Genomic DNA, 13771 nt, shown 5'->3' on the forward strand with positions numbered 1-13771 from the left:
GCCAATTATTTGTCAGGCATGAAGAGAACCAACATACGTGCTGCTGCTATAAATGTGGCTTAATTTGTGAGCCTGGGGACAGCTGAATGGGGGGGGGGGGGGGGGGTGACATGGCTTTCTGGAATGCCTATAAATTTATATTCTGTCTCCATGTCACCCCTATGTTTTCATTCCTTTTCAAACCCTTCTACTATATAAGGAAAGTTTGAGCTGGATTATCAGCCTTGCGTAACCTTGTTACTGTCATGCGAGCGTTAACCCCTACCTAACAGGATAGCAAATACCATCACTGGTTTCATTTCGGAGATGTCTCTGTCTTTTAACTGCAACTCGTGATCAATGGAGCCGGCCTTGGCACTGTATAGGGCTTCATTGATTGAGGAACAATAAGTCCCAGCATGCTTTGTCGCCAAGGCTTGTTGTTCATTGACTGCAGGGTTACTCAGCGTGTGCTGGGCTAGCCTTTCATTACACTAGTTGAGCATACATAGGCCTAATCATGGACACCTTAAAGGCTAATGCCCCGTACACACGACCGTTTTTCACGACGAGAAAACTGCGTGTGTATGCGCCTAGCAGTTTTCTCGACGAAAAAACTGCCCGCAAAAAAATTTAAACCAGCTCTCTTTTTTTTCTCGTCGTGTTTCCCCGTCAGTCTTTTTCTCTTTGCGAAAAACGGTCGTGTATGTTTGCCTTTCCGAGGGAAAAAAAACACGCATGCTCAAAATCAAGTATGCAGCCCAAAGGGTGGCGCCATTTGAAAGTAACTTCCCCTTTATAGTCCCGTCGTACGTGTTGTACGTCACCGCGCTTTGGTCGGACAGGGCCGATCCTAGGAGGGGTGCTCCGCACCCAGGCGCCACGAAGGTGGAGGCGCCGAAGCTCCAAAGTCTCCTGTCTGCCCCTCCCCCTCTGCGTGTGTCGGCTCTTCTACCGTAGGCGGTGTGATGAGAGGCTTCTGGGTTGGCCGGAGCTGCTGCCAATCATCCTGTGCACTCCCAGAAATGCTCTCCGAGTGCCACCTTCCAAGTAACCAAAGATGCCACGTATGCCCCGCCCCCTGTAATGTGCTTCTGCTCCCAGCGTGCCCGAGCTACAGGGATCTATTGGACAAGTACTGATCTATGGTGACACCTGCTGTGGGGGGGGGCTCTGATGGGGGACACCTGCTGTGGAGGGGGCTCTGATGGGGGACACCTGCTGTGGGGGGGCTCTGATGGGGGGACACCTGCTGTGGGGGGGCTCTGATGGGGGGACACCTGCTGTGGGGGGGCTCTGATAGGGGGACACCTGCTGTGGGGGGCTCTGGTGGGGGACACCTGCTGTGGGGGGCTCTGATGGGGGACACCTGCTGTGGGGGGCTCTGATGGGGGACACCTGCTGTGGGGGGGCTCTGATGGGGGACACCTGCTGTGGGGGGCTCTGATGGGGGGACACCTGCTGTGGGGGGGCTCTGATGGGGGGACACCTGCTGTGGGGGGGCTCTGATAGGGGGACACCTGCTGTGGGGGGCTCTGATGGGGGACACCTGCTGTGGGGGGGCTCTGATGGGGGACACTAATGAAGACTTCTTAGGGTAGCATCTCTGTGTTTGAGTCGTAGCCATAGAAACATTTGTAAAGGGGAGGAGTTAGTAAGATGACCACGCCCATGTGGGGCGCCAGAAATATTTCTGCACCCAGGCGTCTGTGACACTAGGATCGGCCCTGGCACTTTTCAATCTTTGTGCTCACCTCTCCTCCTGACCTCTTTTTACTGGGTCAGATCACGCCTTCCCCTATGCTGGGGCATGCAAGGTAGACTCCTCTAGTGCTCTCCTCCATTGATCTACTTCATGGGTGCTCCACCTGTGGCCCTCCAGATGTTGCTGAACTACAATTCCCATCATGCCTCTGCCTTTGGAAGTCATGCTTCTAACTATCAGCTTTGCAATGCCTAATGGGACTTGTAGTCCCGCAAGAGTTGGAGGGCCACAGGTTGAGCACCCATGTTCTATTTGGTATCCTGCCACTCTGTCTTTAATTGGGTGTATGGCCCTTTAAAATCGGAGTTTTCCCTGACAGCGGGGTGCGGAGGCTTCTGCGTCACTTCCGGTTTTAGCAGTGTCACTCGGCTCCACCCAATGCGTGTCGTCACGGTCACTTCCTCAGGGGGTATTATTAATGTGGTGAAGGAACTTGACTGGTCTGCACAGAGTCCTGACCTCAACCCAATAGAACACCATTTGGGATGAATTAGAGTGGATACTCTGAGCCAGGCCTTCTTGTCCAACATCCGTGCCTGACCTCACAAATGCGCTTCCAGAAGAATGGTCAAACATTCCCATAGACACACTCCGAAACCTTGTGGACGGCCTTCCCAGAAGAGTTAAAGCTGTTATAGCTGCAAAGGGCGGGGCCAACTCAATATTGAACCCTCCGGACTAAGGCCCCCATTCACACCTGAACGTTTTGTAGCTGGAAGCCCGGCGCTACAAAACACTGGAGGGGGAAAAAAATCAATTATTCTTTATGGAGATGGTTCAAATCTCCACTCCAAAATGCCTGAATCTCAAAAAAGTTCTGGAGCTTTTTTTGTATCTCAATTCAGGCAGATTTGGGCGGTTTTCTTCTTTTTATATTGGTGGCCTTTTGACCTGTACAAAAATGGGGCAAAATCGTGCGACTTTCTGCCTGAAAATACTACACTCAGGTGTAAATGCAGCCTTAGACATCTGCGTGTAAAGCGTCCCAATACTTTTGACAATATAGTTTACAGTGGCGGGTGGTGCTCCAATTTTGGGAGAGGGCGACAAACCACTCAACACCCCTCCTCTGTGTCTCCTGCTTAACATCTCCTCAGCGTCTCCTGCTCGGCGTCGTCTCCTGCTCGGCGTCTCCTCCTCGTGTCTCCTGCTCAGTGTCTCCTTCTCTGTGTCTCCTCCTTGGTGTCTCCTCAGTGTCTCCTGCTCGGCGTCTCCTCAGTGTCTCCTGCTCGGTGTCTCCTCCTCAGTGTCTCGTGCTCGGCGTCTCCTCCTCAGTGTCTCCTGCTCGGCGTCTCCTCAGCGTCTCCTGCTCGGCGTCTCCTGCTTAGTGTCTCCTGCTTGGCGTCTCCTGCTCTGCGTCTCCTCTGTGTCTCCTGCTCGGCGTCTCCTCAGTGTCTCCTGCTCGGCATCTCCTCCTCAGTGTCTCCTGCTCGGCATCTCCTCCTCAGTGTCTCCTGCTCGGCGTCTCCTTCTCAGTGTCTCCTGCTCGGCGTCTCCTTCTCAGTGTCTCCTGCTCGGCGTCTCCTCAGTGTCTCCTGCTCGGCGTCTCCTCCTCAGTGTCTCCTGCTCAGCGTCTCCTCCTCAGTGTCTCCTGCTCAGCGTCTCCTCCTCAGTGTCTCCTGCTCGGCGTCTCCTCCTCAGTGTCTCCTGCTCGGCGTCTCCTCCTCAGTGTCTCCTGCTCGGCGTCTCCTTCTCAGTGTCTCCTGCTCGGCGTCTCCTTCTCAGTGTCTCCTGCTCGGCGTCTCCTTCTCAGTGTCTCCTGCTCGGCGTCTCCTTCTCAGTGTCTCCTGCTCGGCGTCTCCTTCTCAGTGTCTCCTGCTCGGCGTCTCCTCAGTGTCTCCTGCTCGGCGTCTCCTCCTCAGTGTCTCCTTCTCGGTGTCTCCTGCTCTGCGTCTCCTCCTCAGTGTCTCCTGCTCTGCGTCTCCTCCTCAGTGTCTCCTGCTCTGCGTCTCCTCCTCAGTGTCTCCTGCTCTGCGTCTCCTCCTCAGTGTCTCCTGCTCTGCGTCCCCTCCTCAGTGTCTCCTGCTCTGCGTCCCCTCCTCAGTGTCTCCTGCTCGGCGTCTCCTCCTCAGTGTCTCCTGCTCGGCGTCTCCTCCTCACTGTCTCCTGCTCAGCATCTCCTTTTCAGCGTCTCCTCCTCAGTGTCTCCTGCACGGCGTCTCCTGCTCAGCATCTCCTTCTCAGCGTCTCCTCCTCAGTGTCTCCTGCTCGGCGTCTCCTCAGTGTCTCCTCCTCAGTGTCTCCTGCTCGGCGTCTCCTCCTCAGTGTCTCCTGCTCGGCATCTCCTCAGCGTCTCTTCAGTGTCTCCTGCTCGGCGTCTCCTCCTCGGTGTCTCCTGCCCGGCGTCTCCTCCTCGGTGTCTCCTGCCCGGCGTCTCCTCCTCGGTGTCTCCTGCTCGGCGTCTCCTCCTCGGTGTCTCCTGCTCTGCGTCTCCTCAGTGTCTCCTGCTCTGCGTCTCCTGCCCGGCGTCTCCTCCTCGGTGTCTCCTGCCCGGCGTCTCCTCCTCGGTGTCTCCTGCCCGGCGTCTCCTCCTCGGTGTCTCCTGCTCTGCGTCTCCTGCTCGGCGTCTCCTCCTCGGCGTCTCCTGCTCTGCGTCTCCTCCTCAGTGTCTACCCTACATGCAGATTAGTGTCAGGGCGCATAAATTGGGGGGGGGGGCGCACCCAAAACGAACTGCCCAGTCAATGAACGGGCAGCGTTTTCAAAATGCCACAACAAATGGATTTGTTGGGGTTAAGAGCGCCCACATGGCCCCAGTGTGAAAGGGGTCTTAAGTGTACAATTTGTAAAGGTAAATAATGCTCATCTAGCAGGATACAAAGCTCATCTGTGGCATTATGTTGCTGCTTTATTTTTCAGATACTAAGTAGCTCCCACCCACAATCCTGTGCCAGGTAATAGTGTTCCCTCCGCCATCCAAGGAGTGCCTTCATTAGAAGCTTTGCCCGCAGCTGCTGGGAATGGATTTGTAAGCACCAGTGCAGGGACTGTTACAACCCTCGGAAAAGGAAAACCATAGATATCATTATTATTTATCCTAATATACAACAGGTGTTCAGGTAGGTGTGTGTGTATGTACATATATATATGTATATATATTAATTACATTTTTGTTTTTAGGATTAGATACACTTTAATATTCAAATACTTTGCATTGGGGAACTATTCAATACTATGCAGCTGAGAAAATATGGAACAGCAAAGTACTAATCACACAAAAATTACTTTTAGGTGATACTTTGTACTCACTCTGACTTCTCTTTAACCTCCCTGCTGACCTCGGATGTCCCCCTGTCACCCCTTCTGACCTTCTAGGGCACTTCGCTATCCCTTCTCCCCAACACCGAACTCCTATTGCCCGTCTCCCCCCCCCCCCCACCGCCTATTTTTAGGCATTTATTTTTCCGCTTGTTTTTCTCGAATTTCAATCAGGTCCTCTGACCTCATCACCTTTTCTCCCGCTCTCTATATTTCCTTCTTCCTTCCCTCCCCTCCTGCATCATTTCTTCCACATTTGGTCACTGGCAACCAATAGGTTTATCTCCCATAAAATTCTCCCAGGAGGGGAGAAAAATAAAATAAAATCACACATGTGCTCATGATGAGCCTCGTGTATATAAAAAAAATGTTTGCGGTAAAAAGCGCGCACAACAAATCATAGCAACCGATCAGATGCAGATATGTGCTGGAAAAAAGAAAAAAAGGAGGAAAGGTTTGCTGTGATTGGTTGCTAGGAGATGGTTTATCCCCTCCAGCGGTTTAATACTTCAAGCCTGGCGTGATTTTATATGATGGTGGTGGTGGAACAGAACAAGAGGGATGAAACCGATAAAATTAAAGCGGCATTGAACCCCCAAAGCAACATTTCTTTTATTGCAGCTTACCGATTCTTAGATGTAGTGGCTGCATTCATTGGCCCGGATTCAGATACATTTACGTATCTTTCGGCGGGCGTAGCGTATCTCAGATACACTACGCCGCCGTAACTTAGGGCGCAAGTTCCGTATTCAGAAAGAACTTGCGCCCTAAGTTACGGCTGCGTAGTGTAAATGTGTCGCCTAATTCAAATGTGGCTAGTAGTGGGCGTGTTTTATGTAAAACTCTCATGACCCCACGTAATTGAAGCTGTTTTCGAACGAACGCCGTCCGTGAACGTTTCCAAGTGCGCATGCTCCAAATTACGCCGCAAACTGTCAATGCTTTCGACGTGAACGTAACTTACGTACAGCCCTATTCGCGAACGACTTACGCAAACGACGGAAAATACGACGCTGTTCGGTCGTTTCCGACGTCCATACTTAACATGACTTAGCCCTGCTTTATGAGGGGTAACTTTATGCTGGAAAAAGCCTTACGTAAACGACGTATAAAAATGCGCCGGGCGGATGTACGTTTCTGAATCGGCGTATCTACCTAATTTGCATATTCATTGCGTAAATCTACGGAAGCGCCACCTAGCGGCCAGCGTAAATATGCAGCCTAAGATACGACGGTGTAAGAGACTTACGCCGGTCGGATCTTAGGGAAATCTATGCGTAACTGATTCTACGAATCAGTTACATAGATACGACTCCACACACTCAGAGTTACGCCGTCGTAACTCCTATCTGAATCCGGGCCACTGTCTTTTTTTTTATTTTTTTGGCTTTATTTCCTGTATTGCGGCTTCACTGCCCGTTTCCTACTGCGCATGCTAGGGTGACCACGTGTCCCAGATTGCCCGGGACAGTCCCGCATTTTGCAGGTCTGTCCCGGGCACCTTCATTCCAGGACAATACAGTGTCCCCAGAATGAAACTGACACAGCCACCCCCCGGTCCAATCTGATGACCCCAAAGAAGGCCGCCACATCACCACTTTACTCACCGACAGTACTTGTCCTGGCCGGGAATGCCTGGAGGAGCACATACCCCGCCCCCTGCTTGTGATTGGAGAAATCATAAATCCCGCCTCTTGTGTCCAATCACAGTGCTGTGATTCATTACAGCACAGCTGATTTTTGGGAAGGGGGGGTGTCCCTGAATGGTAGTTTGGAAATGTGGTCACCCTAGCGCATACACAGGTCCCAGAAGACACCGCTCCCCATTCCCCAGAAGACAACGCGAGGAGGAGAAGAATGAAGACTACTGCGGAATAGGAAGTGGCTGATTAGGACGATCTGCCTAGCAACAGCCATTTCTGGTAAGTATAAAAAAAAAAATTATCTACTGATACGCTGTCGTAAGTCTTTATGAATCTAGCCCTTAAGGTGTATTTTCATTCCTAAAAAATGTTTGGCTATCCACCTATTTAGTATATATTTTATACTGTACATGTTCCTTGTAAACATTTTTGTATTCTCTATTGTGAAAACTTTAAAGGGGTTGTAAAGGTACAATTGTTTTTTTCCTGAATATCTTCCTTTACCTTAGTGCAGTCCTCCTTCACTTACCTCATCCTTCCATTTTGCTTTTAAATGTCCTTATTTCTTCTGAGAAATCCTCACTTCCTGTTCTTCTGTCTGTAACTCCACACAGTAATGCAAGGCTTTCTCCCTGGTGTGGAGTGTCGTGCTCGCCCCCTCCCTTGGACTACGGGAGAGTCAGGACGCTCTCTAAGTTTGCAGATCGAGAAAGGAGCTGTGTGTTAGTGGGCGTCCTGACTCTTCTGTAGTCCAAGGGAGGGGGCGAGCACGACACTCCACACCAGGGAGAAAGCCTCCCATTACTGTGTGGAGTTACAGACAGAAAAACAGGAAGTGAGGATTTCTCAGAAGAAATAAGGACATTTAAAAGCAAAATGGAAGGATGAGGTAAGTGAAGGAGGACTGCACTAAGGTAAAGGAAGCTATTTAAGATTTTTTTTTTTACCTTTACAACCCCTTTAATAAAAATATTGAAACCGAAAACCTTTATCCCAAAAGAAAAGAAATGTTGCTGTAACTGCTTATAAAGTGTGCACTGGAGTTTGGCTTCAATTTGTTAGTGTATTTAAATCTGCTAGTACATGTAGCTCCTCCTCCCCAACAATGCTGCTGTCTAAAGGTGCTCTTTCAGGCCAAGGGACTTTAATGCAGGAGGGCACTTTATAATACAGGAGGTGTGTCACAGGCCGGATCACCAACTGAAAACAGAAGGAGAAAAAAAGAAAACGATTGCAACCACCTCATCTAATAATTGGTAAGCTGCAATATATAAAATGTTTTCATTTTTTAGTTCACACCTAAATCGGCCGCAAATCGCACAGCAACGCTGTCTGTCCTTGTGCTCCGTTTCAGGGACGAATCAGGTTAGAATTTTTGCCTGAATTCATCCCTGAAACGGAGGCAGTGCGCCCCGCAGCCCCCCAGAGACATATGAACCGGCTCCATAGACATCCGGTCACATTCCCCTGCTATGCAATTCGCATAGGTGTGAACCCAGCCTTAAGGTGTACTCCATTGCAGTGGTGGCTGGTGCTCAAAATTTTTGGGCGGGCGCAAACAAACGAAAAAAAAAAAGCATCAATTGCAGCCTCACTGTGCCCATCAATTGCCGCTACTGTGCCCATCAAATGCAGCCTTTGTGCCCATCAAACGCAGCCTTTGTGCCCATCAAACGCAGCCTTTGTGCCCATCAAACAGAGCCACTGTGCCAAAAAATTATCGCCACTGTGCCATACCATCAAACGCAGCCACTGTGCCCATCAATTGTCGCCACTGTGCCATGCCATCAAACGCAGCCATTGTGCCATTTGTTATTCACATTTTGCTTGGCGGAGTTCTGCATTTATCATACTAGGTAAAGTCATAAACAAATATTGTGTACTTCTGCTGAGTAATCAATTTTTTTTCTCGATAAATAGGAGCTGCCAAGAGGACTTAAAGGAAAAGTCCACATTTATGGACAGACATTCCTGCTATGACAGCTGTTTATGGATCAAGGTCAGTGACATTACTGATAGACACAAGTGAGGAATGCCGCATCATACAGATAAGTGACCTGATCATTAGGTATGTGCATGAGAGGAGTCCACATCGTTCCTTATGTTCCTGCAAACCAAACTTAAAGGATCACTAAAGATATATATATATATATATATATATATATATATATATATATATATATATTTTTTAAATAACAAACATGTTATACTTACCTCCACTGTGCAGCTCGTTTTGCACAGAGTGGCCCCCCGAACCTGGTCTTCTGGGGTCCCTCGGCAGCTGTCTCGGCTCCTCCCCACAAGAACTCAACACCTTCATGCGAGCGTGCTCGCATGGTGTTGAGTTCTTGCGGGCGCGCTCCCGTGATACAGCCGGCGGCCATAGCTGCTCACTGTATCACTCGGCCCCACCCCCGGCGTGGCGCAACTTTGGATGTGATTGACAGCAGCGCGATCCAATGGCTGCGCTGCTTTTTAATCCATCCACTGTAACCAATCAATGGCCAGGCTGAGCGGCGAAGAGGATGTCGAGGGCGAGCGCGGGACTTTTGAGGGGTCAGGTAAGTATAACGGGGAGGGGGCTTGCATTAAGGTGAAAAAAACGTTTACTTTTACAACCCCTTTAAGCACAACACATTTTTTTAAATTATTGAGTGAGGAAATGTTAGAATTTATTTTTTTAAGTTTTTATTAATATCTGCAACCTCTTTAAAGAGATTTTCCTGCCAGTATTTTAATACTGCCCACTTTGAGGTGATTTATGCTCCTTCTATCACCCATGGCCTAGACAGGAAGTGAGGGAAAATCACCCTCATGGGGACACAACAGTTAAAAACCTGCCGGAGGTTCTGGACTTTCTTAACTGTATTACAGGGGGTCTCCGACTTACAAACAAGTTAGGGACTTTAGGTTTGTTCTTAAGTCGAAAATGTTCGTAAGTCGGAAACCGAATGCGCAGACTGGCAATTACGTAGTTTTTCCGATGTTCCATCCAATGGGTGCGCATGCGCAGAACAGGAGATACGTAGTTTTCCGATGTTTTCAGATGTTCCGTCGAATGTGCCGCATTCGAAAATGGCCGCACATGCGCAGAACGGCAGATACGTCCCGTTCGTAAGTAGGAGTTGTTCGTAAGTCGGGCGTTTGTAAGTACAGGGGGTACAACACTCCTTTTTATTGCTGCCCATCAGTGGCGGCTGGTGCTCAAATTTTTTTTTTGGGGGGGGGGGGGCGCAAACAGACTGAAAAAAAAATACATAAATTGCAGCTACTATGCCCATCAAATGCAGCTACTGAGCCCATCAATTGCTGCCACTGTGCCCATCAAACGCAGCCAGTGTGCCCATCAAACTCAGCCACTGTGCCCATCAAACGCAGCCACTGTGCCCATCAAACTCAGCCACTGTGCCCATCAAACTCAGCCACTGTGCCCATCAAACACAGCCACTGTGCCATCAAATGCAGCCACTTTACCCAATACAATACCCCACCATAGGACAGCTGGACCCTTTCCCATCAACTTCCTCTTGGCTCTCTCCAGTGAACTTCTCCAGACCCAACTTTATCCCCGGAAACAGATTTGCAAATAGGCCCCTCCCCAGCTAAGCCTAGCTGGAACCTCAATGTTTTCCTCAAGATTTACTCTAGGCTCCTGCACAAGGGAGGCAGAGTCCCATCACAGGGGTCTCCTCTTGCAGGAATGGACCCAGGAACAATGCCCCTGCTGACCAGGCCTCCGACTATTTATGGGCTCTCCAGCCACCTACTGGGCACACCTCCCCCCGGGATTGGAGTTCCACAAATATTCAGGATGCATGTCCTGTCCTTCCTCCCATTATGATTCTAGAAACCTCTAAAAAAAACTTAGGGAAGTAACAGAGCTGCAGCCTGTGGAACACTGAGCAGCCCTAAATAATCAACCCCTGCTCCACTGATTACAGAGGAGCTAACTAAATCTACCTAGCAGGAGGGTGCTACATTTCCTATTACATCAAATACTCAGAAAGTGGATAAAAAAAATTCCAAAACTGAAAACAATATAAAATTGATAGAAGTCCCAACCCTTCTGTTAAAAAATATATAACGACTTCTATGCTCAGGGCTGAGAAGAATGGGGCTCGCTGGTCAGTGTCTTATGGTCTGTATTTCCCCATTAAGAACAATCAGATTTAACCTTTAATTTTCCGGTCAAGGTCTCAATGTTGTGCGCAGCCAACAAAGCAGCTCTTCTAAGGACAAGTAAATAAATTAGGACCTACTCTATATTGTCAAAAGTATTGGGACGCCTGCCTTTACACGCACGTGAACTTTAATGGCATCCCAGTCTTAGTCCGTAGGGTTCAATATTGAGTTGGCCCCGCCCTTTGCAGCTATAAAAGCTTCAACTCTTCTGGGAAGGCCGTCCACAAGGTTTAGGAGTGTGTCTATGGGAATGTTTGACCGTTCTTCCACAAGCGCATTTGTGAGGTCAGGCACTGAGGTTGGACGAGAAGGTCTGCCTCAAGTCTCTGCCCTAATTTATCCCAAAGGTGTTGAGGTCAGAACTCTGTGCAGGCCAGTCAAGTTCCTCCAACCAAAATGTATCCACGTCTTTATGGACCTTGCTTGGTGCACTGGTGTGCAGTCATGTTGGAATAGGAAGGGGCCGTCCCCAAACTCTTCCCACAAAGTTGGGAGCACGAAGTTGTGCAACATGTCTTGGTGTGCTGACACCTTAAGGCCGCGTACACACGGTCGGTCCATCCGATGAGAACAGTCCGAAGGACCGTTCTCATCGGTTAACCGATGAAGCTGACTGATGGTCTGATGTGCCTACACACCATCAGTTAAAAAACCGATCGGGTCAGAACGCGGTGACGTAAAACACAACGACGTGCAGAGAAAAATGAAGTTCAATGCTTCCAAGCATGCGTCGACTTGATTCTGAGCATGCGCGGGTTTTTAACCGATGCTTTTGCATACTAACCATCGGTTTTGACCATCGGTTAGGCGTCCTTCGGTTTAATTTTAAAGCCAGTTCTAAAATTTTTGACCGAAGGATAACTGACCGACGGGGCCCACACACGATCGGTTTGGACCGATGAAAAGGTCCTTCAGTCCGTTTTCATCGGTTTGGACCGACCGTGTGTACACGGCCTAAGAGTTCCCTTCTCTGGAACTAATGGGCCAAGCCCAACCCCTGAAAAACAACCCCACACCATAATCCCCCCTCCACCAAATGATTTGGTATCGTATCTTAGGCTGCATTGTGACGCTGGCCGCTAGGTGGCGTTCCCGTAGTTGTCAGCGTAGAGTATGCAAATTGCATACTCACGCCGATTCACAAACGTACGCGCGCCCGGCGGTCGTGTTTTACGTTGTTTGCGTTCGGCGCTTTCGTCGTAAGGCTGCTCCTGCTATTAGGAGGCGCAGCCAATGGTAAGTATACACGTCGTTCCCGCGTCGCGATTTTCGAAACTTACGTCGTTTGCGTAAGTGAATCGTGAATGGCGCTGGACGCCATTTACGTTCACGTCGAAGCAAATGACGTCCTTGCGACGTCATTTACCGCAATGCACGTCGGGAAATTTCCCCGACGGAGCATGCGCAGTACGTTCGGCGCGGGAACGCGCCTAATTTAAATGATCCACGCCCCCTACGGGATCATTTAAATTACGCGTGCTTACGCCGGCCCCTTTTACGAAACGCCGCCGCAAATTACGGAGCAAATGCTTCGTGAATGAAGCGTAGCCCCAGTAATTTACGGAGGCGTAGCGTAAAAACGGTACGCTGCGCCGCCGTAGCAGTGCGCTCCCCTACCTGAATCTACCCCATGGATGATTGAGCTTGGGATGGAGGAACTTGACTGGCCTGTACAGAGTCCTGACCTCAACACCTTTGCGATGAATTAGAGCGGAGACTGCGAGCCAGACCTTCTCATCCAACATTAGTGCCTGACCTCACAGATGCGCTTCTGGAAGAATGGTCAAACACTCCCATAGACACTCCTAAACCTTGTGGACGGCCTTCCCAGAAGAGTTGAAGCTGTTATAGCTGCAAAGGGCGGGGCCAACTCAATATTGGACCCAACGGACTAAGACTGGGATGCCAATAAAATTCATGTGTGTGTAAAGGCAGGCGTCCCAATACTTTTGACAATATAATGTATTTCCCATCTGACACTCTGAGAAAACTTTCTCTGTCATCTGTTTGTGTGGAAGCAAATCCGCTTTATCTTCACCATCGTAAAATTGTAGAATGGTAAGCGATACATTTAGATTAGCGGCTGTACTTCAAGTTAATGTTTTACCGCAGAGCTTAATGGAAAAAACCCAAGAGAAACTCTCGGATTCACTAAAAGGGTGGCAATTCTGTGTGCATAATCTATAATTTGCTGTAAATTAGATTTGCTTTCCCACTGTGAGATCGTTTTAAAGCAGCAGTAAACCTAAAATGTACGCAAAACCCAAACAATAGACCTCTATTTCTTGCTTTTTTTTTTTTTGGTCTGTTAAATATAACAATGAAAGGGTTTTATTATATCTGCTCTATAAAGTGCATAACGGGGGACATTCGCCCCTTCCTGCCAAGGACAATTTTCAGCTTTCAGCGCTGTCACAATTTGAATGACAATTGCGCGGTCATGCTGCACTGTACCCAAACAACATTTTTATATTTTTTTCCCCACAAATAGAGCTTTCTTTTGGTGGTATTTGATCACCTGTGAGGTTTTTATTTTTTGTTAAACAAACTAAAACACACACAAAGACAGTTAGGTAGATTCAAGTACAGATGCCTAAACTTGCGGCGGCGTAGCTTAGCGTGTTTAGGCTACGCCGCCGTAAGTTAGCTAGGCAAGTACATGATTCACAATGTACTTGCCTGCTATGTTATGGCGGCGTAGCCTAAAGCGGGCGGGCGTAAGGGCGCCGAATTCAAATGTGTGTAAGGGGGGCGTGTTTTATGTTAATAAGGCTTGACCTTACGTTTTTGACGTTTTGTTTTTTACTGCGCATGCGCCGGGCGCCTACATTTCCCAGTGTGCATCGCGGCTAAGTACGCGGGACGGGCCTATTGATTTCGACGTGGACGTAAACAACGTAAATCCCGATTCACGGACGACTTACGCAAACTACGTAAAAAAAAC

The 13771-nt window shown here is 49.2% G+C and overlaps 1 protein-coding gene across 1 annotated transcript in view; it reads left to right on the forward strand.

Annotated features, from left to right (window-relative positions):
* The first annotated feature begins 4652 nt into the window (after positions 1-4652).
* Positions 4653-13771, forward strand: part of TCEA2 (transcription elongation factor A2) — a 135929-nt gene continuing 126810 nt past the window's right edge. Inside the window, exons 1-2 of the mRNA XM_040329718.1 lie at positions 4653-4803; positions 8566-8644. Coding sequence (XP_040185652.1) covers positions 8603-8644 — 42 coding nt within the window. The 5' untranslated portion in view covers positions 4653-4803; positions 8566-8602. The remainder of the gene's footprint in view (positions 4804-8565; positions 8645-13771) is intronic.

Source organism: Rana temporaria, chromosome 12 (assembly GCF_905171775.1).
Source record: "Rana temporaria chromosome 12, aRanTem1.1, whole genome shotgun sequence".
Classification (NCBI taxonomy): Eukaryota; Metazoa; Chordata; class Amphibia; order Anura; family Ranidae; genus Rana; species Rana temporaria.